Here is a 27,656-nt window from a genome sequence, read left to right on the forward strand (position 1 = left end):
GCGGAATTATTTTTGTGAGAATTTACAAGTCAATAACGTAATTACTTTAGAGTTAAAATTAATTAAAATATGTTTTGATAAGAAATGTTACATCTGTGTCAGACTTTTCTTTGTCCTGAATGATCTTAACAATGGAATAAAGCAGACTCTTCAAACTTTGCATATAGTTAAAATTAACTGAAATCTTGTACACAGACTGTACTTGAAGAAATTATGATTATTAACACCATGAGGGAAATATGAAAAAGTAATCTGCTTTTAAAAATTTGTTTAATTTAGTCTGGTACTACAACTATTAAAATCCCTTAATTGTAAATTGTACCATTCATGGGGTCATTATTAGGCTGAGTTAAATTTGTTTGGATGCCTTAACAGTGTATTTCTGAGCTTAACATGTTTAGATTTTTTTAAGTGTAACCTTAACTCTGAATTTCATGGGTTTTAAAAGATTTTGAGATAATTACAAGCTATTTTTACCCGTTAGCTATCGATATATACGCTTAACCCTTCTTAGCATAGGTTTTTGTCTGGGAATATAATTGCTGGACCAGAGCAGTAATACTTGTAATCCTAGAACAACCCGATGCCCAATATATGTAATTCTGGATCTGAGCATCGACAATGACAGGATTGGATTGAATGTGTCTAATTCTGTTATTGTTCCCTGGATACCTATAATTCTGTAACTGGCACCCAATGCTATTGATATAATCTATGTAATTAGGTTTGGAGGGATTAGATTGTTATCAGTAAATGTTGGTAAACATCAATTTCACCATACACACACCATTGATGAAAAATATTTCTATTGATAATAATAGCAATGTACAGGTAAGCAAAGTAAGAAAAAATGCTGTTTGAGAGCTTATTAGAATTTGACCGATTGACAGAGCCAGAAGAGTACCCAGAAGTCACCTACTACAGGACAGGCCCAACAAAGAAAACAACAGACGCCACTAGCCATCACCTTCAGCCCCCAACTAAAACCTCTCCAACGCATCATCAAGGATCTACAACCTATCCTGAAGGACGACCCATCACTCTCACAGATCTTGGGAGACAGACCAGTCCTTGCTTACAGACAGCCCCCCAACCTGAAGCAAATACTCACCAGCAACCACACACCACACAACAGAAGCACTAATCCAGGAACCTATCCTTGCAACAAAGTCCATTGCCAGCTGTGTCCACATATCTATTCAGGGGACACCATCATAGGGCCTAATCACATCAGCCACACTATTAGAGGCTTGTTCACCTGCGCATCTACCAATGTGATATATGCCATCATGTGCCAGCAATGCCCCTCTGCCATGTACATTGGTCAAACTGGACAGTCTCTATGTAAAAGAATAAATGGACACAAATCAGACGTCAAGAATTATAACATTCAAAAACCAGTCGGAGAACACTTCAATCTCTCTGGTCAGTCGATTACAGACCTAAGAGTGGCTATTCTTCAACAAAAAAACTTCAAAAAACAGACTCAACGAGAGACTGCTGAATTGGAATTAATTTTGCTAACTGGATACAATTAACTTAAGCTTGAATAGAGACTGGGAGTGGATGGGTCATTACACAAAGTAAAACTATTTCCCCATGTTATTCCCCACTCCCCCACTGTTCCTCAGACGTTCTTGTCAACTGCTGGAAATGGCCCTCCTTGATTATCACCACAAAAGGTTTTTTCCTCCCCCCCCCTCCTGCTGGTAATAGCTCATCTTAAGTGATCACTCCTTACAGTGTGTATCATAACACCTATTGTTTCATGTTCTCTGTGTATATAAATCATCTCCCCACTGTATTTTCCACTGAATGCATCCAATGAAGTGAGCTATAGCTCACGAAAGCTTATGCTCAAATAAATTTGTTAGTCTCTAAGGTGCCACAAGTCCTCCTTTTCTTTTTGCGAATACAAACTAACATGACTGCTACTCTGAAACCTGTCAGAGTTCAGGATCTTTACTTTGTATTTTGACATGTGATTTTAACACTTGGTGTTTTAACAGTCATAAAGTTTCAACTTGTTGAATCTGTCAGGAAACGATTATTATGATATTACTTCCTCCCACACACACACACACACACCAAATTTCCCACAACTATGAAAATTAAGTAGATAAAAATCTTAAAAAAAAAAAAAAAAAAGCATTGATGCTCTGTGTCGAAACAATGAAAACCATCGAAGTCCGCCAAGCCTGTATGTAATGATCCCTGCGCCTACCGAGCCATGGGGTCATTATGAGACCTTACACAAAACCCACAGTCTCCACCTCTCACCAGACTGTGTTGTGGGGGGGAACCGCATTATCGGGAATCGCTCGCAGGGGGTTCCGGGGTGCCATCGTGAATCGGTGCCATGGCAACTCAGTCTCTCACATGGCACGGGGGGGGGCAGCAGTTTAAATATGAGCTCCTGGTGCCCCAGTCAATAGGGTATGAGGGATGGCACCTGTCTTTATAGTCCCCAGTGAGGGAGACACTGAAAAACCCATGGAAAGGGGGTAGCTGGCCTCTCAGGGGCCCATGGTGGTAGACAAGCCTCTTGCCAGCAACCAAGATGGCGGTTGCCCCTAAGCGCAGAAGCTTCTTGCCAATATCCAAGATGGCAGCGGGTCCTTTCAATGCGGAAGCTTATGGCCAGTATCCAAAATGGCGGCTGACCCCTCTCGGCGCAGTAGCGTCCTGCCAGCACCCAGGATGGCGACTGGCTGTTGACCAGACGTTTGGTTTCCGTTTCCTGCCAGGAGCGAAGATGGCGGCGGCGGACGGGGAAGCTCAGCGTTGTCGGTGGGCGGTGAAGCCGTTTCCGCCACGGAGGCCTCTCCAGCAGTAAAAATGGCGGAATCGGTGCTGGAAGTGTGGGGAAGCTGCAGTCGCGACTCTCGGGCAGTTCGGAACCTAAGAAGGTAACGGCGCCGACGGGGGGGGCGGTGCGGGCGGGAGGCGGGCTTGGGGGCTGCGAGCGCCTGGGCCCCCTCCGGCGGGTATCGGGGCGGGAGGGCGCGGGCCCCCCGCGAAAACCCCCGAACTGAGGCGAACACGGGGGAGTGAGGGGCCGTCCGAGGGCCACTGCCAGGCAGAGGATCCGGGGTCGGGAGGGCTGGGGGGCCCTTCCAAGGGTCACTGGGATCCAGGGGAGGGAGGGTTGGAGGGGGGGCATTCCAAGGGTCACTGGGGGCAAATGCGGGGGGCAGGGATCCAGGGGAGGGACGGTGGGGGGGCATTCCAAGGGTCACTGGGGGGCAGGGATCCGGGGGAGGGACAGTTTCTGAGCTGTCCTCTAAGGGCTGCTGTGAGGGAGAAGGGGGGCTGGGGTCCCATTCCAGGGCCCCAGGGGATCGATGGAGGTCCCACCTCCCCAGCCTGGGACCCCGGAAAGTGGGAGAAGCGATCAAGAGAAGGGGGCTGGCTCAGCTCCTGAAAAGACTTCTGGGGAGCTATAGGGAATATACGGGGAGGGGGCCAGGAGAGAGAGGCTCTAGCAGAGGGGGCTATAGAAGAGGAACTGACTGAGAGGAGTTGGGTCTGGGGGATATCGCAGTGAGGGCGGTCCTGCTGGGGATGACCCTTCAGTGGCCTACGTGTGTTTGAACGCACAAGTGGTTCAGTATGTGCCAAGCAGTGGGGAAGTTGCAGCGGCAGTCCTGAGTGTGCTTGCAATATTTTTAAGGGGTCCATATCCAGGCCGTAACCAAGTAAGTAGGCTCTGGAGACACCCGGGTCCTTAACTTGCATCCTACAAAAAGACTCTTAAACAAGGAAGGTTTCAGAGTAGCAGCCGTGTTAGTCTGTATTCGCAAAAAGAAAAGGAGTACTTGTGGCACCTTAGAGACTAACAAATTTATTAGAGCATAAGCTTTCGTGAGCTACAGATGAAGTGAGCTGTAGCTCACGAAAGCTTATGCTCTAATAAATTTGTAGTCTCTAAGGTGCCACAAGTACTCCTTTTCTTTAAACAAGGAATAAATTCAATAGGATTTCAGAATGGACTCCAAGGGGGATACCTGCCCCTGTGGGATGGGTTATTCTGTGTTTGTGGATGTTTTTGTATGTCATAGATATGGACAGCAGTTAGTGAAACAAATCACACAGATCTGCTGAGGGAACTTGTTTCTGGAAGGTCCTTCCCCAGTGATGCTGAGAGTTATGGTGGAAACCCGTAATTCATAATGTAATTTTCTGGGTGTGATCATAGTGAAAGGCAATGGTAAACCAAAGCTTTGGCTGTTCGGCTGATACTGCTCAGGGGAATTTAAAGAAATTTCATTTAAGCCATGATGGGCTCTGCTTTCTAGAGAGGACTTGCCCTAGCTGGAAGCTTAGAGCTCCTGGGTTCTAATCTGGCTCTGACTTGGAGACTCCCTCTCTGTTTTCTGGCAAGTTGTTTAGCCTGTATAGCTTTGTCTCCACTAGGAAAGTTATGTTGCGGACATCCATTGTCAGCAACAGTTGGAGATGAGACAGTGCTGAACTCAGTTCATTCTGATCTGTCCTTGCAGTTAAACTGTTTAGCATCAATTCAGCTGCATCCATTGCTGGTTCCCATCGTCAACAATTGATGATTCCTGCTATAGACAAGGCTTCTGTGCCTCTTCTCCATCTGTAAATTCAGGACTCTGACTGAGTCTGTGTACAGACACCTCACTTATGCTGCTACCTTGTTCTCTAGAATCCAAGTTTCATTGTGGGGCAGGATCGGGGTGGGGGAAGTATCTATCTGTTATTGTGGAAATGCATGCATTTGGTTTTCTGCATCTGCAAAATCTAAAACGGTAAGTGCTGGTCTACACACACATTTTGCACTGGTAGAATTAAATCTCCTTTTAAACTAATTAGTGCAAGAAACTGAGTAAAACAGCCTTAGCTCTGAGAGATATGAACTGTCCCACTCATCTCAGGGTGCTAACTCAGATGTTCAAGGAGAGCTGATATTGAGACTTGAAGTTTTATCCATTTCACTGCTCATCAAATCATGTAAGATAGGAGAGGTAAGTTTATACTATGAAGATCTACACAATCTACTATGTGTGACAACTCATTTTGGCATTGCAAGACATTATTACTCCTGGTCTTTATAGGTTAGATCTTTGTGCACATGCATCAGTGATACAGTGAGAAAATTGCATTTTTATGGGGTTTATTTTCTTGTTACTTCTGTCTGGAGTTAATATGCTATGCACTTTTCATAGCACTCATTGTTTCAGGGTGTTAGTAACATTAATCCTCAAAACACTTTTGAGAGTATTATCTCTATTTACAAATGGGGAAACTGAGACATCGTTGTCTAGCTCAAGGTTTCTTGGACTGTCCTCTAAAGCATCTGGTTACTGGCTGGTGGCCCAGCTTATCTAGAATATGGGAATAACAATGTTTATCCACTTTTGTAAAGTGCTCCGAGTTCTACTGCGGAAACGTGCTAAGTATTAATATTATTTTTTGCGACAACCTCAGAGCGCTGGCACAGAGCGCTCTGTGGGAGACTTTGGATGCTGTTGTCATGGGTTGGAAGCAATCATATTTTCCAGTAGAGGGGGTGAAAACTCTAAAACAGTTACACTGGTGCTGTATTGTGTATTTTGTGTCACTTCAAAACTGCTTGTTTTCTGCTGAAAGGAGAGAGGGGAACATACAAGCAACATAAAATGTTGTGAAGAGAATGGGACCAAGCTATGATGTAATAATCTGAAATATATATGCCTTGTTAGCATTGCAATGGTCTGGTTATTTAAAAAACATTAAAAATGAAAATGAGCAGTTCAATTAAAATAAACAATATGGTGCTTCACAGTACTATTTCATAGCTGGGTACCTGTTAGATTAGGCTCAAGTTTATTAAGCAAAAATCCAAAAGCTTTGTTTAAACTTTCTCCACACATGTTTTCAACAGAAGCATTGTGGTAGGGCATGAGACTTGGGAATGAAAGTCTTTTTTTGTTTTGCTTTGTGGTACCTAAAGGCCACAATTGTGCTGTAAAAACACACCTGAATACAGTCTCCCTGCTCCAGAGGTCGTGCAGTCTAGGGACAAGACTGAAACTGTTTTGTGATTCATTCTTTGGACAGTGGTAAATATGCAAGTAATGTATATAGTGATAAGTGAGTTTGACTATTACAGAGAACTGTTTTAGCAACTTAAGGCCTGGTCTACACTGAAAAGTTATATTGGCATAGCTACATCGGTCAGGGGGTGGGGGGAAAAAACACCCTGACAATCATAGCTATGCTGACATCACCCCCATGGTAGATGCTGCTGTGTTATGAAAGAAGGTTTCTGTTGACTGAGCTAACTTCAAGGAAGTGGTGTTCCTATACTGACAGATAAACCCGTTCTGTTGGTATAGGCTTTGTCTACACTATTGGGCTATGTCAGTATAGTCTTCATAGTGTGAATGTACCTTAAGGTGCTGTTGGCAACAGATGTAACCAAAAGAAAGTCTTGCGTCTGATAGTGTTCATTTAAAAGTTTGCAACTCAGCTGAAAAACCTTCTGAATTACAGATTATGAAAACAGCATATGACATGTCTTTATATATGCACACATTGAAAACTAGGCTCTGCCTTGATGGGCAAGGAAGGATGTGATTCAATTGTTGTATCAATTCAGGTTAGCTTAGCGTGATTGAAAAAGCCCTCAAATCTTAACACAGGAGTTTTTCCAAGCATGTTTTCCAAACTAACTTGATTGGAAAATGCACGCTTTTTGCTCATTAAGACAGGGCCCTAAAAGCTACAAATAATCAAGGAGTGAGAGGAATTGCTAGGATGCTACAAGAAAGTATAATTAGAACATAACTGGGATGAAATTAAAGAGAAAACTTGGAGTAAATATAAAGGGGAAAACATTCTAATAGTGGGATCTTTTAGGCGTCTGTATAGTCTCCCCAGGGAAGTGATGGATGTTCCATTGCCTGAGGGGTTTGAAATTAGATAGGCCGAACCCCTAGGAAATGTACAATGGGGAACGATCCTAAATGTCCAAGCAATTGTCTGAATGGTTCCAATATCTCTCCAACTACAATTTGTTGTGATTCCTTAACTGAGATTGGTGTCTTAGTTGACACTGCAATTGTACAGTCTTCTGATGTAGACCTTAAAGCAGTGGTGGGCAACCTGCGGCCTGTCAAGGTAATCCACTGGCAGGTTGCCAGGCAGTTTGTTTACATCTGCACGGCCTGCCAGTGGATTACCCTGATGCGCTGCCTGCAGGCCACAGGATGTCCACCACTGCCTTAAGGAATGCACAGCTTATTCCAATGGGAGATGCATTCCCTATGTCGTACTCAGACTGTCAACATGGCAGGGCCGGCTCCAGGCATCAGTGAACCAAGCAGGTGCCTGGGGTGGCAAATGTAAAGGGGCGGCAGGAGGTTGGGCTCTGGGGCGGCAGTCTGCCCTCGGCGGCCACTCCATCACAGTGCGTTTCGCGCTCGGTGGCGGGGACGTAATTCTTCTTCGGTCGCCGGCAGAAATTCAGCGGCCGCGCCATCACTCTGCCTCTGTGTTTGGTGGCAAAGTTGTGGGGTTTTTTTTTTTTGTTTTTTTTTGTGTTTTGCTGCTTGGGGCGGCAAAAACATTGGAGCCAGCCCTGCAGATGGCAACTTCCTATCTGATTTATTTGAGACCCTTTTAAAAATATTGTCTTCTCTGTAACTAGAGGGAATGATTAGAGTATCTTGTTACATTGCCGAGATCTACAAGAGGATTGGTTACTCTTCTTGGTTTTACTTAGGTAGCACTTATTTCTAGGCCATCAAATGTGAGATGCAAACTTGACCTGTGGTGTTGGTGCCCAGTTTTATCAGAGATTCTTGTGCGGAGCAGCAACAGACTAGGGCTCCAGTAGCCCCTTGTTTTCCCCAAACTATCTACTGAGGAGTGTTATGGTAATAGAGCTGGGGTGAAGGAAGAAGGAACGTTGTTACTCGACAGTAGCACCTGCTACTTAATTTGCAGCAATCTAAACGATATGAAAGGAGTTATTTTGGGAGAGCAGATGACGAGAGGATTTACATCAACAAGACCAATCAGTCAAAAATGGAGGTATAACTTCCATCCCAATGCTTGATATCCAGCTCCAGACTTCATGATCCGATGGGGTTCCTTCACCTGAATGTATAATCTGGGTGGGGTAGCAGGGAGGGTGAATTTAAGAATCAGTTAATTATTGTTGGAGCGCATGTGGGATAATTCAGTGTCCCCTTCAGTATTTCAGAACAACGGTGCTAAAAAGCCACGGTTGGTTTAAATACTTTGAGACCAACAGACAAATTAACCTTCAACCATGGAGAAGTGGTGATCAGCCCTCTGTAGCGAGCAGAAGCCATCCCATTAGTTCTTTAGGATAGATGAACTCCTGCTTTTCTTATGTTAAGTTCTGGAAAGTCAAAGCATCTTTTAAATATATGTCAAAATTTATTTTGTTCAGTGATCAATGTACAACTTTTATAATCTGGCATTGGAAGGATACTTCTAATGGCTGAGGTTAGTAGAATGTCTAATTACACCCCAAAATTAATGTTAATTTTAAAGGTAAGTGCTTCTGGGTCATGGATGTCATCGTCTTTTGTGTTTGTATAGCACACAAAACCACTGAGCTCTGAGCTATGATGGGAGTGTATAGGTGCTATGATAGTGTCTCGATTTTTAGATGCTGAACACTCAGACTTTTGAAAGGGGCCTGATTCTTGGAGGGTGGGTGCTCAGGCACGATTTTCAGAAAGTGCCCTATAGAGATCCCAAGATGGGCATCAAAAATCACTGGATACTTCTGAAAATGCTGGCCCTGGGTTTTATATCCATCCCTTTTACAAACTTGCTGTGTGACTCTGGATAATCTCATCGGTGTCTCCATTCCCCATGAGTAAAATGGAGATAATACTTCACAGAAGTGCTGTGGCTTAATGCTTACAGTGCACTTTGACAGGTTTCAGAGTAGCAGCCGTGTTAGTCTGTGTTAGCAAAAAGAACTAGGAGTACTTGTGGCACCTTTTAGAGACGAACAAATTTATTTGAGCTTAAGCTTTTGTGGGCTAAAACACACTTCATCAGATGCATGCAGTGGAAAATACAGTAGGAAGACACACACACACAACACATGAAAAAATGGGTGTTGCCATACACACTATAACGAGAGTGATCAATTAAGGTGAGCTATTATCAGCAAGAGAAAAAAACCTTTTATAGTGATAATCAGGATGGCCCATTTCCAACAGTTTTGACAAGAAGGTGTGAGTAACAGTAGCAGGGGAGGGGGAATAAGCATGTGGAAATAGTTTTACTTTGTGTAATGACCCATTCACTCCCAGTCTTTATTCAAGCCTAATTTAATTGTGTCCAGTTTGCAAATTAATTCTAATTCAACTGTCTCTCGTTTGGAGTCTGTTTTTGAAGTTTTTTTTGTAATATTGCAACTTTTAGGTCTGTAATAGAGTGACCAGGGAAATTGAAGTGTTCTCCGACTGGTTTTTGAATGTTATAATTCTTGACGTCTGATTTGTGTCCATTTATTCTTCTACGTAGAGACTGTCCAGTTTGGCCAATGTACATGGCAGAGGGGCATTGCTGGCACATGATGGCATAGATCACATTGGTAGATGTGCAGGTGAATGAGCCTCTGATACTGTGGCTGATAAGATTAGGTCTTATGATGGTGTCCCGTGAATAGATATGTGGACAGAGCTGGCAACGGGCTTTTTTGCAAAGATAGGTTCCTGGGTTAGTGGTTCTGTTGTGTGGTTGCTGGTGAATATTTGCTTCAGGTTGGGGGGCTGTCTGTAAGCAAGGACTGGCCTGTCTCCCAAGGTCTGTGAGAGTGAGGGATCATCCTTCAGGATAGGTTGTAGTATTGTAGTTGTAAGAAAGTTTGATAGAGATCTTGTAGGTATTTGTCTCTATCTGAGGGGTTGCACTTTTGAGATTCTTAAATGACAGCAGTGCAAATTAACCTTTGATGCATCCAGAGTGCTGCTGCCTTGCAGACTTCCCCTCTCTTTCTGCAACAAAACGTTATATTTCTTTGAATCAGTCCTCTACACGTTCGCCACCTTAGTGCTTGATTTGAAGTCAGATAACAGCTGTTTGTGGATATGAGTTAAGAGAAGTTTGTTGCTCAGACATCTCTAAGCTCCCATACAGTGCAGAATTTTCTTCCTTTCTAATCTCGTTATGTGATTAGTATGATAAGTCTAAACACTTCCCTTGTTGTCTCTGCAGCTGCTGAAAAGTCTGAAGAGACTTTCTGAGTTGCCTATCACGGTTGACATCCTTGTGGTAAGAACTATAACAATCTTATATTTTTATGGTACCTTTTATGGAACAGAATAACAAAATGTCTCCTTAAATTGAAATGTGACTAGGATATTGGGGCTAACGCTCAGTTACTGTGGAAAATGCCATGTAGGGCTAAAGACAAGTGAAACTGAAATCAGCATCAAATTGGAAACAAGGTGTAAATTAAAAGTGATCAACCATTGCAATGGATTACCCAGGGATGTGATAAATACTCCATCACTTGGAGTCATTAAACCAAGATTGGATCTCTCTTTAAAACAGATGATCTAGTTCAATCACAAGTTTATAGGGCTTCATGCTGGAATCCCTGGGTGGATATTGGCCTGTTGTACAGGAGGTTCAGACTAGATTATCGTAATGGCCTCAAGACCTTAAAATTAGGGCTGTTGATTAATCGCAGTTCACCCATGCGATAACCTGAAAAAAATTAATTGTAATGAAAAAAATTAATCACGATTAATCGCAGTTTTAAATGTACTGTTAAACAATAAAATACCAATTGAAATTTCTTAAATATTTGTGGATTTTTTTGGTACATTTTCAAATATATTTATTTCAATTACAATCCAGAATACAAAGTGTACAGTGCTCATTTTATGATTTATTACAAATATTTTCACTGTAAAAGGATAAACAAAAGAAATAGTATTTTTCAATTTACCTCATACAAGTACTGTAGTGCAATCTCTTTATCATGAAAGTGCAACTTACATATGTAGGCTTTGTTTTGTTTTGTTACATAATTGCACTCAAAACCAAAACAATGTAAAACTTGAGAGCCTACCAGTCCATTCAGTCCTGCTTCTTGTTCAGTCAATCGCGAAGACAAAAAAGTTTGTTTACATTTACAGGAGATACTGCTGCCTGTCTTATTTACAATGTCACCTGAAAGTGAGAACAGACATTTGCATGGCACTTTTGTAGCCGACATAGCAAGGTATTTTTGTGCCAAATATGCTAAACATTCATATGCCCCTTCAGCTTCGGCCACCATTCCAGAGGACATGCTTCCATGCTAATGATGCTCATTAAAAAAATAATGCATTAATTACATTTTTAACTGAACTCCTTGGGGGAGAATTGTATATCTCTGGCTCTGTTTTACCCATATTCTGCCATATATTTCATGTTATAGCAATCTCGGATGATGATCCAACAGATGTTGTTCGTTTTAAGAACACTCGCTGCAGATTTGACAAAATGCAAAGAAGGTACCAATGTGACATTTCTAAAGATAGCTACAACACTTGACCCAAGCTTTAAGAATCTGAAGTGCCTTCCAAAATCTGAGAGGGATGAGGTGTGGAGCATGCTTTCAGAAGTCTTAAGAGCAACACTCCAATGTGGAAACTACAGAACCTGAACCACCAAAAAAGAAAATTAGCCTTCTGCTGGTGGCATCTGACTGAGATGATGAAAATGAACATGCGTCGGTCTGCACTCCTTTGGACTGTTATCGAGCAGAACCCGGCATTAGCATGGACGCATGTCCTATGGGATGGTAGTTGAAGCATGAAGGGACATAAGAATCTTTAGCGCATATGGCACGTAAATATCTTATGACGCCGGCTACAACAGCACTATGCAAATGCTTGTTCTCACTTTCAGGTGACATTGTAAACAAGAAGTGGGCAGCATTGTCTCCTGCAAATGAAAACAAACTTGTTTGTCTGAGCGATTGGCTGAACAAGAAGTAGGACTGAGTGGACTTGTAGGCTCTAAAGTTTTACATTGTTTTATTTTTGAATGCAGTTTTTTTTGGGGGGGGGGTAAATTCAACTTTCACGATAAAGAGATTGCATTACAATACTCGTAATTTTTTTAATCGCTTGAAAGCCCTACTTAAAATCTATATCTGAAAGTGGTCATGACCCTTTTTCTTGTGACTTATCTGACAGATGACCTCCTAGCACTGTGATGGAACATTCCTGACTCTTCACCATCAACTGAATGTGAATTTCTTTCTCTTTACTAAATATTGAGCACAAGTCTGGTACAACTCCTACCCTAAACACTCAATTTCTTTGGCCATCTCTCCATTGCACCATGATGCTCTCATCAGTATTCTTGGAATGGTTGATGAGCGTTGTGTTCTGTCTTCTTAAACACTGACACCTCCTGGAAGAAATTTGAGCGAAACCATTCTGCTTATCATATATTCTTAAGGGCATTTGCTTGAAAACAGATGATTTGAGTTTGCACTTATTTTGTTGCTGCTCCCCTCCTGAATCTATCATCGGAGCTTGGTGGAATTCCAGATCTTTTAATTTAAACCCTTTTAGTAAAAAAGAGTTTCATAGCAACTCTAACATGGCCTGGTGTGAACTCTTGCTGTGGCCGCTCTCTTTCTGTTGCCAAATTGGAAGCTGGTGATGCAATAGAAGGACACTTTGCCTATGTATCTGGTATGTTTAGGTACCATTGAAACGGTTAAATTTAGTCTAGCTTTCTTGAGGCTTTTCACTTGAAGAGGGTTCTGGATGACCAAGTGGATCTGGTAGTTTGACTTTGATAAACCTGTTTTGAGATTGTTGACTGGTTTGCAGAAATCAGCTGATGTCTTGCATCTTTCTTGCAGGAGACTGGTGTTGGGAAGACTGTGAATGGCTTACGGAAACATGAGCTGGTGGGAGACTTTGCCAAGAACCTAGTAGCCAGATGGAAGAAGCTGGTGCCAGTCCCTCAAGAAGTAGAGCGGTAAGCTAGCCTATCCATTTGTCTCGCTGGATAAGCTGCATTAAATCTCCCAGTGGAGGTGATGCTAGATTTCTGTGGCCCTGGAAATAAGGCTAGGCTTCAAAATGCTCATAATCTCAGAGTGATAACTCTGCATGAAGTGCTTACCTCACTGTGGGGTAAGTTTCCTGCCTACAGTGGCCACAGAGTTGCTGACTACTGCAGTTTCAGGTCTGAGTAAAGTTTTTCTTTCAAGAAATAGTAGTGTGATGGAGAGAGAGACGCTAGACACCTAGAAAATGTCTTCCAGAAAGCAGGAGACAAACCCTATATCTCACTTCCCTAATGTTATAAAACTAGAGAGGAAACTATAGGTACAAAGCAGTGTGGAAATCCTCTTTCTGTGAGCCAATGAAAACAGCTGTTATGAAAACTCAGCCCTTTGGTTAATACTAGCAAGTTTGTTGTAGGAACAGTGGTATGGCTCCAGGGAGAAGGATTGGCTGATTGAATTGACCTCTTCTGTGGCCTAACTCATGACTCTGTGGTACTAGAGATTGGATTGTAATGGCTGCTGTAGCCCTGCATGCTGGTGTGTATAATTAGGAGAATGTAGCCCAGTATGGCCCATGCATTCTTCCTCTGTCTTGAGCTGCTTTGCACTCTCCCAGATTGCTGGGAAATCTTCAGTCCTGGTTAGTTAGGACTTGGAGATTTCTGTAATGGAGACACTACCACTAAAGCCCTGAACATTGTGTAGGAAAGAATCATCAATGTTTTTACTATGTTCAACCTCCAGACGCTCTTATTCTTCTGTGTACCTGGTTCCCATCCGTACTGTCCTCAGGAAGTCGTTCCTTTTATTCTTGTTGATGGGTTTTTGTCTAACTATTGGGTTGTCTTTGTCTTTCTTAGAAATAACATTGATTCAGAAGAACGTGACTATGAGAGAAGCAGCTCTAGGAAACGGCAGCGAGAGCCTTCCCCAAAAGAGGATGAGGAAGCTGAGCAGGACTACTCAGAAGCATTCCAGCCTTCCTGCAGCCAATCATGTGAGCCAAACTACAGAGAGAAGAAGGCCAAAAGGTATTCAGAGCCTGAGAGAGCCCATGAGGCCATCAGCTATGGCAGTCAGGAGGACAAGGGCTGGGGCAGAGCTTCCCCAGTGCACTCCTCAGATCAGGAATACTCGGACTATGGGCACACTTTGTCACCTGAGCTGAGGGAGAGCCCTCAGGAACTGTACATGGATCACTCCACCTCTGAGGAACAAGAGGTGGAGCAGACAGTGTTTCATCAGAAAGCTAATAAAGGCCACAGCTTTCAGGACAAGCTGGTGGGAAGCCACGAAAGGAATCCCAGTGAATCCCAAGACAAAGGAAACCTGACTCGGAGCAAAGAGCACAAGTCCTCTCACAAGGAGAAGCAGCGACTGGACACCAAGGGGGAGGTGAGGACCTCTGCCTTTAGCCCAGAAAGACTGCACAAGTCCTCTTTCAAGGAGCAGGTCCGAGAAGCTCCCTCAGCAGGTGGCAGCAAGGAGAAGCTCAGGACTTTAGACAGCACCAAGAGAGAGAAGAACAGAGAAAGTGGTGGCTCCAGGAAGGAAAAGTCACAACCTCATTTGGAGGAGTCTGTTGATAACCATAAGAAGCAAAAACACCGGGACTCTGAGAAAGCCAAACTGGAAAAGTCCAGGCTAAGCCTGGAGATATCCAACATGGATCGGGAGAAACGGAAGTTAGAGGGTAACTCCTCAAACAGGAGCAAAGAGAAGGGGCTTTCTAGCAGCTTAAAGACTACTGAGGGCAAATCCAAAGCCTCTGACTCAGACAAAAAATCTGTGGGTTTCTCACCAAGTTTTGGGGAGGTGGAAGTGGAGGATGAATATGAGCAGCCTAAAATGTCCTTTGAGTCATACCTCAGCTATGACCAGCCCCAGAAAAAGAAGAAAAAAGTGGTTAAACCCCCTGCTCCTCCAGCCCCTGAGAGAAACAGAGGGCATGGCAAGCAAAATGGGTCTAAAGCCAGTACCAAGAGCTCAGACTCGAGCCGAAAGAATACAAGTCACAAGCAGACAAGCGAGAAAAGGGCAGAGAAGAAGCAATCTGGGACATCCAAACCGAAAAAGGTAAGATCTCAGAGAGTCTGAATATGAACAAACTGGCATTGGTAAGTGCCACCTTCCATATCAGGGATTCTCTGCCCTACTTGGCAGGTGCTTAGGATTAATTCATGTCCTCTTTGCCTTCTGAGATACTGAATTTAGCACAGGGCTGGTGTTCTGTGGGGCTCTGAAACCTGATATGTGGGGCTGTCCCATCAGGTACTCCATGGGACTACATTTGGTAATGCCTCCTTCTGCTGTTGGGTGAAATGATCCATCCCGCACTTGGCTTCTTACTAGTGTCATTGAGCACAATACTCTGTAGCATATACCGGTATGAGTGACTCTCATGTTACTGAGTGTGAGGATGCTAGGAGGCTCATGCTTGTGTTCTGTGCTGAATTGCCTTGGGCTCGTCCACTGATAATGTGGACAGGATTGAAACCTCAGCCTGAGGCTGTGCCCTGGTGCAGGCTGATCATCGTCATGTGGGTTATTAAACTGTTTTAAATGAATACATCCTACCAGCTTCTGTGCATGTTATCTCCCTCCTTTTATCTCTGTTCAGTTTTGTGATTTCTCTCCCTCCAGATCCCCATTGATGTGATGCCAACGTTACCAGATATCCCTTTGCCTGCAATTCAGGCCAATTATCGCCCACTTCCCTCTCTCGAGTTGATTACCTTCTCTCAGACAAAGAGGAAAAGTATGTGCTGGTCAGGGGATGGGGCAGAATCTTTGGGACTGGAAGAGTCCTTGGGTGCTTTGTGGGGGGGTAGAGGAGGAGGGAGATTTTGGTATGATTTAACCTCTATGTACAGAATCCAGTATGTCCCTGTGATTCACTTTGTGTGACCTCTCCCTATCCAGCCTCAGTACCAATGCAAAGCTCAGGGGACTTAAGGCCTTATATTCTTAGGAGCCACTGTTCTGCCTCTGGCAGGGGCCAAAACCTGATCTTTCAGCAGAAGATGACTCCTCCCCACTTTGTACAATTTGGGAGGAACAGGGGAGAGTCCTTCCTGACCCTGAAGTAGTGGTTGGCTCATTCTGAAGCATGAGCTTTGATTATGTGTCCTTTGGCACATGACTCAATTCAGGCACAAGTAAAGGGGTTGCAGTCATGTTAGAGGTTGGCTGACCAGGCAACTCATGTGCTTCTGAGCCTGCTGTATTAACCTTGATCTGTCTCAATAATTGCTCGGGACTTGCTCTGCCGTTCAGGATGCTCTTAGCACTCGGGTGAAACCGGTCTTGTTTCTTTTCTTTCCCACCTGTCATCTGATCACAGCAGTGTCCTCGCCCATTGAGGAGGGTGAGGCTGGCTTTACAGGACGCAGGCTGAATTCCAAAATGCAAGTGTATTCGGGTTCTAAATCTGCCTATCTCCCCAAGATGATGTCTCTATACGAGCAGTGCATCAGAGTCCTCAACAACAATATCGACTGTGAGTATCACTCCTGTTTTGCTTTAAAGGTGTAATCATCCATTGTCAGTGTGAGGAGAGTTCTGTGCTTCTGCTGACTAGTTCTGAATACTGGTGGAATGCTATTCATAGGTGTCATGCAGTGCAGTGAGTTGTTAACCTGCTTTTATATCTCCAGGGAGCACCTGGCTTTCTACACTTGACAGTCAAATCACTTAGCAAGCTAAGCAGGAATGGGTTAGGCTAGTACTTGGATGGGAGACTGACTAGGAGTACTAGTGCTGCCGGAATTGGTGGAGGGTGTTCTTCCTCTGTGTCAGTACTGAACCAGTGCCCCAGGTTGCGTCTGAAGACCACTGCACTGTTAGAAATAAGGCACAGAATTGGGGTTTTGACTAGGAAGGTGACAAGTGACCACATAGGGTTAAGTTTCAGAGTAGCAGCAACCATGTTAGTCTGTATTCGCAAAAAGAAAAGGAGTACTTGTGGCACCTTAGAGACTAAAAAGTTTATTTGAGCATAAGCTTTCGTGAGCTACAGCTCACTTCATCGGATGATTACCCATAGCACTCTTTTGCAGGAATAGAGGTGTTGGGCCCAATGACTTGGTCAGATTCTGCTGCCTGTAAATTCTCTCTGCAGCAGGTGGATATGGTGTATTCCTTTTTCCTTCCCGTCCTGTTTTAAACTGCTGTGTAGTATTGCTGTGAGCTATTTAACAGCTGCCATGGTCTTGTGCATTTCTCTGGTAGCTGCAATGACCCATGTGTTTACCAGTAAGTTCTGTTAAACACTTTCCCTCATGCTGAAAGGAGTCAGATAAACACTGTTGGTCTCTCTCTCTCTCGCTCTCCTGTAGCAATCTATGAAGTCGGTGGAGTTCCTTTTTCAGTGTTGGAGCCAGTATTGGAGAGATGCACCCCTGATCAACTGTATCGCATTGAGGAATGTAATCACGTAGGTGTCTCCAACTCAGAGGTGGGAGATGGGGAGGAGGGGAATGTTGGTATTTCCATGCATGGGTAACATCCTGTCCTCACTGGGAGGAGAAGACGTGGACCATGGCTGACAGGCTTTGGGAGAGGTCACCCAACTCTTCATTCTGGTCACGATTTATCTCCTGCCACCGAGCCTTGCTTCCCCATCAGCAGCCAGTATTTCAGGTGTGACCGTGGTGCCTGGAAAGGCTACTCGGCGATTGCTCAAGCAGGGCAAACAGCAAAGAATGGGGCAGACAATCCCCAAAACTGGTGGATTATTCTAATAATTTAGATTCACCAAGCCAGCAACAAAACAGTTTCTGCAATACCTTACTGGTTACCCAGAAGCCAAAAATACAGCTTCCTTAAAGCAATCCAGCCCTGGGCTTCCACCCAGACAGCCAAGTCAAATATGATGAGGATTACTTAAAATCTTGTTCACCATATATAAAATTTTATCAATCCCAAGGGATCAGACATATTGCCCATCAGGTCAATGAATATTTCATACTTTACTCAAATACATGCTTACAGCCACTTATTAACTAAACTAAGATTTATTAAAAAGAGGTGATTATGGTTAAAAGATCATTATACATACAGATATGAATAAAGTTCTTAGGTCAGTTTCATAGTAGTGAGGTAGTCAGTTTCATAGTAGATGGGTGAGCTGCTGAGTTGCAAAATGTTCTTTCAGAATCAGTTCCATCAGTTTATAATCCAACAGGTAGTCTCTGTGCAGAGGCTGTATACATTCTTCCCTGAGAAATAGCAGGGTAATCCAAATAGGACGTCGGCTTCCCAGTCTTGCAACTCAAAACCTCCCCTGATAAGGTTCAGGCAGACTTGAGATGACAGAGTTCTTTTATAGATCTCTGGCAGGCTGTGCTAGCCTCTTGACATCAGGTAGCACAGCAGGTATTCCTTGGGTGAAGAATAGGTACTAAACATTGTGGCTTTGAAGCAAAACCACCTATTTCCTATGTATACACAAGTAATTAGTTGTATTCATCAGCAAAAGGTAATTATCCATTCAAGTAGTTCATAGACAATGTACTACAAACTTCAAAGAGAAATATAGACAATGATATTATTACACCCAAGTTTCATCTAAATATTAATATTCCCTTTTGCTCTCTACATTAATAAAACATAGTAACAGATGGGAAGAGAAGTTTATCATCTATCAGTTAATGAGATCACATTGTGAAGTTTCTAACAGATATAGGAAAACACAGAAAAATACAATTAGTATTTACTTCTAATTCTTTGACCATACAAAGTTTTGAGCACTTGATCTATCTAACATGGCTTTGATAACCATCTACAAGAAATGGCCCTGTTTACCATGTCGGTTCTTCTCTAATATGTTCTTAAAGGTTGATCTGGGTCACGTCAGCCTGCTGGTTGCTTAACTCTTTCTGGCTCATTGTCACACCAGGATATCCCACACCACAGATGAGGTGCTTCTGACAGGGATTAGTGTTAAAATCAGCCTTGGTTGGGTCCCAGGCTGCTGGGGCTCACCAGCCATTTCCTGTCTCTCTTGAAATATGTATCTCCTTCATGCTTCCTCAGCTTCCAGGCTCTCTGGAATTTGACCCTGAAACCAGTTTTCCCTCAGTGGCAGTGGTTTGCCAGGCCACCTATTGGGATCTCCCAGCATGGTGCTTACCCTCACTGTGCTAGGAGCATGTGGTTGGCTTCTCAGAGCTGCATGTGAATACAACCCAGTGTGCAGTTACACTAACAGCAAGAGGTTCAGAATGCCAGGAGGGTTTTGCCTGATAGGGAAAGTGTCTTATGAGGCTGGAAATGTTCTGGTTTTGAACTAAATGTGGTGGGCTGTGTCCCAGGTCTTTGGCAGTGGATTGTCTGTGGAAAATCTTAATTGTTGCTTTGCACTGCAGGAAGCCAGTGTTCATAGCACCAGGCCCAGCTGCTGAGTAGGTAGTGAGACTGACAGAGCTCCCAGCTCTGAGCTGGTGTCCCAGATGTCTTTCAGTAGCACCCCTAGCCTGGTCATGGGTTTTTGCATCCCCCACTTCCTTCTATGTAGTATTGAGGTCCTGCCTCCTTGTTTACTCTGGTTACATTAATCTCGGGAGGCGGATTGGTGCTGAACACCCTAACCGCTCCTACGGAGGTGCTTGGTGCTTGCCACGTCTGTTAGTACAGGGCAACCAAGTGCAGTCCAGGCAGCTGAGGCTTGGAGATGGCTCCACTTCTGCTCATGCTAGCATGTGATGGTATCGCTCCAGTGTAAATCAAGGTGAGAGTCAGAGGAAAGAGAAATGCCACCACTTCCTTCTCTTTCCCCTGCCCACCAAAGAGAACATGAGAGCAAAATACATTGGCAACCTGCTTCCCTGCAGCACACCATGATTTCCCATCATGCAGGAGGAATAGCTCATGTCCACTGTAAAGACCAGTGGAGGATCTGGCCTGGAACTCCTCATAAGCTAATCACAGTGCTTCTGAATCCAGCTGGGAGGAGCAGTTTGCATAAAAGCAGATGCTCTTTCATTTGAGAAGAGCCTAGCCAGTGGTATCGACTCCTCCTTTGCTGTGGCCAAGTTTCCAGCTCTACTTTTTGGAAGGCGACGGGGTTTTCACACTGCACCTTCGGGCTAATGCTCTGGCCCTTTGCTGTGCTGATGTGAAATAGGTAACTGCCCCATTGGGGGCGAATAGACTTAAGTGCTGAGGTTACTGTGAAATTCTGCCCTTTGTCTAAGGTCCCTGCATTCTGATATTGGATGAGCGTGGCAGGAGGGTAGCATGACACAACCCTGTAAACTGGGATGAGCTGAGTGTGATGGGGAACTTCTTGAGAAGAGTCATTACCTCACTGTTTGATTCATGTAGCTGGGACATGCTAGACTTGTGAACTACTTAATAGCACTAGGGGTAATGGTATGTGAAGGGAGGAGGGCCACTAGGTGGCACGTGGGTTAAAGGTCTGAGCTTGTGCTCTCTGGAGAGATCCCAGAAAACTGGTGTTTGAGGTAACTCGTGGGTCTGTCTCCAGGTTTTAATTGAGGACACGGATCAGCTGTGGCAGAATCACTGCATCCGGGACTTCAAGAAGGAGAAGCCAGAAGAGTTTGAGTCCTGGAGGGAGATGTACCTCCGACTCCATGATGCCCGAGAACAGCGGCTGCTCATGTTAACACAGAATATCCGCTCAGCTCATGCCAACAAACCCAAAGGTAAAGCAGGCACTGGGTGATGCAGGGGCGACCAGAAGTGAGAGGGACTGGTGAATGGGGTGGGTTGTGATTCTTCATGCTGGAGTTAAAAGGAAGGGATGTCTGTCTAGGTGACTGGTTCAAATTGGGCCTCAGTTAGAAGCTGTCCCAAATCACTGTTGTCTGCATGATGGGCCCACTTAAATGACTTTGTACGCCTCAGTTCAGTTCCTAGGAGATTTGTTCCATAACAAAACTGGCTACTGTCCCTTCCTGCGGGGACATCGGAGGTCACGGAGACTAAAATCTCATTTCGGTCCTAGGGTAGCTCCCCCAGGTTGGGATTGAAGTTATTGATAGGGCACTCCAGGGCTGTTCTGAAATTCTCTCTCCACAAGTCTATCAGTCTGGCCTCTCTCAAGCATGAAGCTTGGTAGCAGAGGGGTACAGCGTCAGGGAGGGAACTCTGCCCCATGTAATGGAGTGAAAGGGTGAATATGTGGTGGCTGGTGATTCCACCAGAGAGCATAGAGGTGGGCTCGGTGCTTTGTGACAGTGAGTTCAGAGGACCCACTTGTGGCTGGATCCTAAGGGGTGTGTTTTTTCTCCCTCTGCAGGCAGAGTGGCCAAGATGGCATTCGTCAATTCAGCAGCAAAGCCACCTCGGGATGTGCGGAGGAGACAAGAGAAATTTGGAACTGGAGGAGCTGCTGTACCAGAGAAGATCAAGTGAGTCTTAAACCTCCCCAACCTGTCTGGTCAGAACCTTTTCTTAGGGTCCTGGGCAGTGGGAGAAACCCAGCAGGTTGTCTTCTGAGCACAAAGAATCCCTGCTGTATTGTGGAGGCTGGAGGGAAGGGAACAGGAGAAAAGAGATTCCCCCTGCCTTCAGATCCTTCCCACTGTGACTAAAGGGGAGAGAGAGGTTTGCCACTCATTAGCAATCGATGGCATGTGAATAAATCTAAAAACAATAGACCAGCATCATCTCACCTGCCAAGCTCTTGAGTTTAAGTTCTCCCAGTTCCCTGGTTTGCTGCAGGAGTAACGTAGGCCATCAATTCTGGCAGGAGACACTGGGACCCAGCAACACAGGCCTGGGCTGGGAAAAACTTCTCGGGTCCCTTCTATCTGTGGAATGTTCCTTGGCAGCCATTGAACGTGTCGGAATGCTATACACGGTGCTATACACGGCCTGGTCTAATGTTCGAGCACTGGACTAGGAGCCAGTTTTAATCTTGGCTCCTCGACTGTCTGACTCTCTAGCTTTGGGCAAGACACTTAATCTCTGTCCCTGTTTCCTAATCTGTGAAATGGGGCTAATGATCCCCAGTTCATTGGACACTGAAGATTAATTGTTTGCAAGGTAATAAGTGCAATTCAGTCATGCTGCTGTGGAGTTCCACCTCAGTTGTGCAGTAAGTCGTGTGGCTGGGACAGAGAGAATCAACACCGCACCTACCTGCGCATGGCACAGAAATTAATTGATTCAGTCATTGGAACTGTTTGTATCTCCTCCACGTTTCTCTGAATTGCAGGATAAAACCAGTCCTGTTCACACCTGGTAGAAGTTATGCCCAGCTTGAGGAGGAGCAGTCCTTTGATGGGCCCAGCACTAGCAGTGCCCATTCTGGCCCATCTCCAGGCAGCACCACTTCTGGCTATGATCCCAGGAAACCACCAGTGAAGAGTGAGTTATGCAGGCAACGCTGTCTGCGCTAGTTATTTCTAGCTATCGTTACTATGAGCTTTAGCCACTGACTGACCATGCATGGAAGAGATTGATACAGGGTTAGCAGGGGGATGACTCTAGAGAGGGGGGTTCCTTTTCCAACCCTCCTGTTAAAGGGAAGGGTGGCAAAAATGGTTGGGATTGCTGCAAAGCTTTAGAAATGGTCTTGTGGTGGATGCAGAGACTTGGTTTCATTACCCACCTCTGCCATATATTTGCTGGGCAACCTTGGGGGAAGTCAATTTCCCTGCCTCAGTTTCCCTGTCTGTAAAACTGACTATACTGACCTGTCTCAGAGGGGTCTTGCAAGGATAAATTTCTATACCTTGGTTGTCTGAAATATTCAGCAGTGGCAGGTGCTGTCACTAAACCTATTAACAAAAATAGGCTGGAATTTAGTCTCAGATTTAAGTGAGGATTGTGGTCAGGGACTGAGCGCAGCCCTGAGTATGTTCAGCTTAAAATGCAAATCCCCCCGCTTTTGTTAATCTTCCGTGGATAACTGCATCACTCTCATGGGTAGCTCACCATGGAGTGGAAGAGGAGGGGGAGAGAAAAGAACTGGCAGAAGGAAGATGCCCGCTGAGCGACATAGCCATGTTTGCTGCTTAGATATCACCTTGATAGGCACCTGAGATTTATGGCCAACAAATGAGGAGGGTAAATGCCTTTCAGAGGTTTGCCATGTTATCAGTGGAAAGATCTAGTAGACCAGCTGAGGCTCTTAGTCAGAGCTAACAAGTCTGCTGCTCTTTGGAAAATTCTGAGTGTGGCACCTGATTTGAATGCTCCCAAAAATTTAAAGCTGTTCAAAATCCTCTGGCATGCTGGCCAGCCTTTCTTTTAAAGGCAGCACTAACAGATGCTGATATTGTGCGGTTAGGAGGGGGAGGATGGGTGAACCTTGGACTGTATGGCTCCTAGTTAGTTCAATCCCTTTTCCACCACGTTGGGGCCTTGCTTTTCCCAATGATGGTCAGACCATGGCATAGCCTCCCAGGAGGCAGTGAAAACCCCATTGCTTGAATTAGAGCCCTGCACAGATGCACAATTTTGTATCCGCATCCAATCCACAAACATGGTTTGCGGATATCTGCAGATTTGCAGGACTCTAACTTGAATCATGTAAAACTAGACTGGATAAAGCACTGGGGAATGTATTGTAGGGTGCAATTCTTTACTGGCCTGGGGCTGAAATAGAAGATCCCAATAGATCTTCTCCACATCTCAGCCAATAGAACTGGAAGGTACAATGTTGGCTTGTGCTACTTGGATGCCAGTGGGATCATGAAAGCTGCAACTAGGTAACCAGTTCTCTGTTCTTGTGATTCTTTGTACCACTAATCTTAGTTCTGTTTTTTTTCCTTTGTTTCAGAAATTGCACCCATGATGGCGAAGACTATCAAAGCATTCAAAAACAGATTCTCTCGGAGATAAGCTGCTCAGGAGAGAGATGGGAATTCCTCTCTTGTGGGGGAGCGGCATTGAAGGTGGAGGGGAAGGAAGGCACCCAAGGAGCTCCAAGTCCTTTCCTCAGTATGCTCCATGGAGGCTGCAGCAGCTGTGAGAGGCTTAAAAAACCTGCACAAGGATGACAGCGCAGTATTTTTCAAGCCAGCCCTCCTGTCCCTTTCTCTACCTCCCCTGCCTTGCCCCCAATTTCTATCAAAAACACCGTGTTCAGAATTATGAAACCTTCAGAAAATGTGAAGTCTTGGTATCTGCTGAGAAGGGAAGGTCCAGAGACTGATGTTGCTATTTAACCTCTTAATAAATTTACAAAATGGTTTTAATTAATATTTCCCCCAGATATTATTTGTCATTCCCCCACCCCCACCCCAGTCCTGGTAGAAGGACCCTGTCTCTCTTTCCTGGTGACTTGAGTTGGAGCCCCTTCCCTCCATGTGAACACTGTTACAATGGGAGACTCTTCCTTGATTTCATGCCCACTACATGTCAAGTCCTATCTGGAACAGGTAATGCTGGAGGCCAGTCTGCTCACCAGTCCTTCAGCAAGCTGGGTCGGGTCTGAGGCATCACTCTCCAGATGTGTACATTAATGAATCCCAGCTCTCAACCTCTCTGATTTCCTTGTACAGATGCTTAAACTGTTGTGTGCGAATTCTGAGGACCCTTCTCCTGCTGCTGTTCTCTTCTCTTCTTCTTCGGTGTATTGGAAAAACATGAGAATTCTTTTGGGACAAATATCACTGTGCCAAAATTGAAATTTTAATCACCCTTTTGGATTTTAGATTGGACTCTGGAAGCCAGAACAATTTTAACAAAACCAATGAAGGAATTGGTTTTATTTCTTTTAGCAGAAGGAAGCAGTTTTATCTATTTCCCAAGCATCACACAGCATTGGAAAGGATTTTCTGAGTCTAAAAGCTGGCACTTAAATCCTGCCTTTTCCCTTGTAAATTATTGCTGGAAAAAGCAAAAGCTTTAGTGAATTTTTTTTTTTTTTAAGTAAAACCACTTTATGGGGAAAGTGAATCATGTCTTATGTTGGTGCAAACTCTACAATACGAATTCAAAACACATGGTGATTGCATCCGATGTCTGAGGGAAAAATCCCAGCTGTGAAGGGAGGGGTGAGATTTTTACCTTTGAGTCAGCGGCCTCTGTTGAGATTGGTTGAAAAGTAACTAGGGAACTTTGGCGCAAAGCTCATCATGAAGGTGGTCATGGGTAAGGATGTTGGGACTGTGGCTTCAGTTAAATGAGCAGAATTTTACTGTGCCTGCAGCTGCTTCTGGCACAGTTTCAAGTGAATGACACTACTAGGAAGTCACTGTAGGTTGTAAAATCCTTCAGCACAAGCACTGAATCTGTCTCGACAGATGAGAAAGCAAGTTTACCTGGAGCACTGCTAGCAGAGGTTGGCCTGGGTAAGAGCTGATAGTGCTCTTAGGGAACCTGTCCTGCTGTTGATGGATCAAGCCTATCTGATGGGCTCTGTAACTGGATCTGGAAATGGAAACTGTCCAGGTCTAAGACCCATTTGAAGTGCTCCTAAATGCAACTGCTGTCTCTGACTCCGTAGGACGTTCTGCTCTCTTTGTAGGAAAGGAGGAAGTGCTGGCTGATGCTCTTGGTGGTAGCTGCTCAACAGCATGACCATATTTTCTTGACTGGAAAACCCTGAATAAGTGGACTTGGCCATGTATGCTGGCCTGAGGGAACTTTGCTGTGAAGTGTATACCACAGAGGACTTGGGGGGACGCTTTCTATTTAGGCATTTGAACATCATGGAAGCCCCAATTTTAATTTTGAAGATCTTGGAAGAGTTTTCTCAGAATCTCGTGTGCCGTAAATTTGTTAAAGTCCCAGATGCTTTAATCATGTTACTGTGCGGCATTTCAGTGTGTATTGTGCTGTAAAATAATGCCTTTTTGCTCTTGCATTTTGCTGTATTTAATTTGCTGTATTTTTAATTAGGTAACAATATATAATCTTCAGCCAACTGTCGTGCTACCATTTATTTCTGTTTTTTACTTGGGGTGTGGGGAAAAGGGAAGACTCATCTGTGTCTGGGCCATGGTGGAGCCACTTTTAAAGAACCTTGAGAATCCTCTTGGGCACCATTCAGTTGCTACCTAGCATTATTACAGTTAGATATCCATATCTGGACTGTGCAGTGGGTATATCATCCCATTAAAATCAGTTCTCTCATTGCAGACCCTGTCATCTGTCAATATTTTAGCCTATTTTGGTGATTTGGTGGGGAAAGATGCAATACAAATATTGTTGCTTCTAATCCCATAATATTTCAATCCACTTTCTCAATGAGGAGCAGATCCTTCTTCGTATGAGATCAACACTCGTCTCTCCCCTGCAAGGTGCTTTTTTTTTCAGTCAGACACTAAATTTCCCAGGCTGAAAGAATTTGAATGCCTTTTACTGAGGGGGAGGAATTATTTTGGTAAGACACAAACTAAGCCATCTGTAGAGTAAAATTGCTTGCTCAGTTTCCAATCTCTTCCAGCATTCAACATGTTAAACTTGTGCAATTTTCTGTGCTATACTGTGTGCAAAGAAACCATCCAGGACCCAACACCTCCTTTCTCCGCCTCCACCTTCCCCTCCCTTTGAGTGCTTTGGCTGGGTGGGATGAGTGATGTGGGCAGGAGGGAGAGTTATGCTGACTTGCATTTGTACTTTGGTCCCCAACTGTGTATATACAATTTTCTATGTTACTTTTTTGTGGTAACTATGGAGATTAATATTTTAATTAGATAAGTTATATGAAAAGAAGAAAATCATGTCTCAATAAAAGCCAAAACACTGGACAGTGTCTGTCTATTGCTTTCTGGCTCTGGGTGATAACTGAACATAATGAAATAGCAAATTAGAAAGTATGATTGCTTGGTATTGCTGATGAGCTGAAGTTTGCTTTTTAATCTGACAGCCCTATTTCCTGTCTACTTTTCATTCTCAAAAGTCCTTTCTTCTCTAGAGGCTATAGATAGATGGATGGAAACTGAAAAGCTTTGGCAAATAAGTGTGAAATCCTAGGCTTGCAACAGAATCTAAGCGGTTGTCTGTCAAGTTTTCAGATCCTTTCCTCTTTATCTGCCACAGCCTGAACCAAGGATCATAAATTGATATTAAAAACATCTTTAAAGCAATCTAAGAAAATGGCCTCTCCAGGTGTATGCGGGAATGGCTTGTAAGAGGGGAAGGGACAGACCCATGAGTCTGCCTGTGGCTGCTAAGAAAAGAAACAGGCTTCCCCTTGGGAGGGCCTGCTCCTGCAACCTATTACATGGCTATTTCTGAGGGAGTGAGCATCTGAGTAGGGTTTGCAGGACTGGGCACGGTCACAGATCAGGACAACAGCATCTGGTATTTTCCTTCAGTGGTCCAGCAAGGGGCTCCCTAGTCATTGCCTCTCTTGGATGGAGATCTATCTCTCTCTCTCCCTTCTGATCAGAGTATTTCCTGGCTGAACAGTTCCTTGCCTTCAGTGTTAGTCCCAGCAAAAAACAGTCTGCCTAAAGCAGCCTGCTTCAGTTCTCTCCTCAGAGACCAGGACACAGGGTAATTGTCCTGCTTATGTTACCACACAGCACTCTCTAAGCAAGCCTGTTTTATTAAGGTAATAAAAGCACTACAGAGAAAACATTAAAACCAATAGAAGAACCTACACACATGCTAATTAGTGTACAAGAGATTACCCCACCCCACCCCAATTCCAACATCGGCTCGAGCTGCAGCAGTCCTCCAAACCCCCACATAGGATTTCCTG

The 27,656-nt window shown here is 44.3% G+C and overlaps 1 protein-coding gene across 1 annotated transcript; it reads left to right on the forward strand.

Annotated features, from left to right (window-relative positions):
• Window positions 1-823: 823 nt before the first annotated feature.
• ELOA (elongin A) lies at window positions 824-26,695 on the forward strand. Its single transcript, XM_043506243.1, has 12 exons — window positions 824-831; window positions 2,804-2,909; window positions 10,216-10,272; window positions 12,872-12,990; window positions 13,885-15,100; window positions 15,668-15,782; window positions 16,368-16,523; window positions 17,362-17,459; window positions 20,514-20,694; window positions 21,291-21,402; window positions 22,212-22,363; window positions 23,781-26,695. Exons 1-12 carry the CDS (start codon window positions 824-826, stop codon window positions 23,840-23,842), a joined length of 2,382 nt encoding a protein of 793 aa, XP_043362178.1. The 3' UTR covers window positions 23,843-26,695.
• Window positions 26,696-27,656: the final 961 nt, after the last annotated feature.

Source organism: Dermochelys coriacea, chromosome 19, assembly GCF_009764565.3.
Source record: "Dermochelys coriacea isolate rDerCor1 chromosome 19, rDerCor1.pri.v4, whole genome shotgun sequence".
Taxonomy (NCBI): Eukaryota; Metazoa; Chordata; order Testudines; family Dermochelyidae; genus Dermochelys; species Dermochelys coriacea.

What these genes read in the sequence shown, in the direction of transcription:
- ELOA (XM_043506243.1), top strand. An exon ending in CCTCAACAACAATATCGACT is followed by an intron (nt 16,524 to 17,361) that starts GTGAGTATCACT and finishes GCTCTCCTGTAG; the next exon opens with CAATCTATGAAGTCGGTGGA. An exon ending in CAGGAAACCACCAGTGAAGA is followed by an intron (nt 22,364 to 23,780) that starts GTGAGTTATGCA and finishes CCTTTGTTTCAG; the next exon opens with AAATTGCACCCATGATGGCG.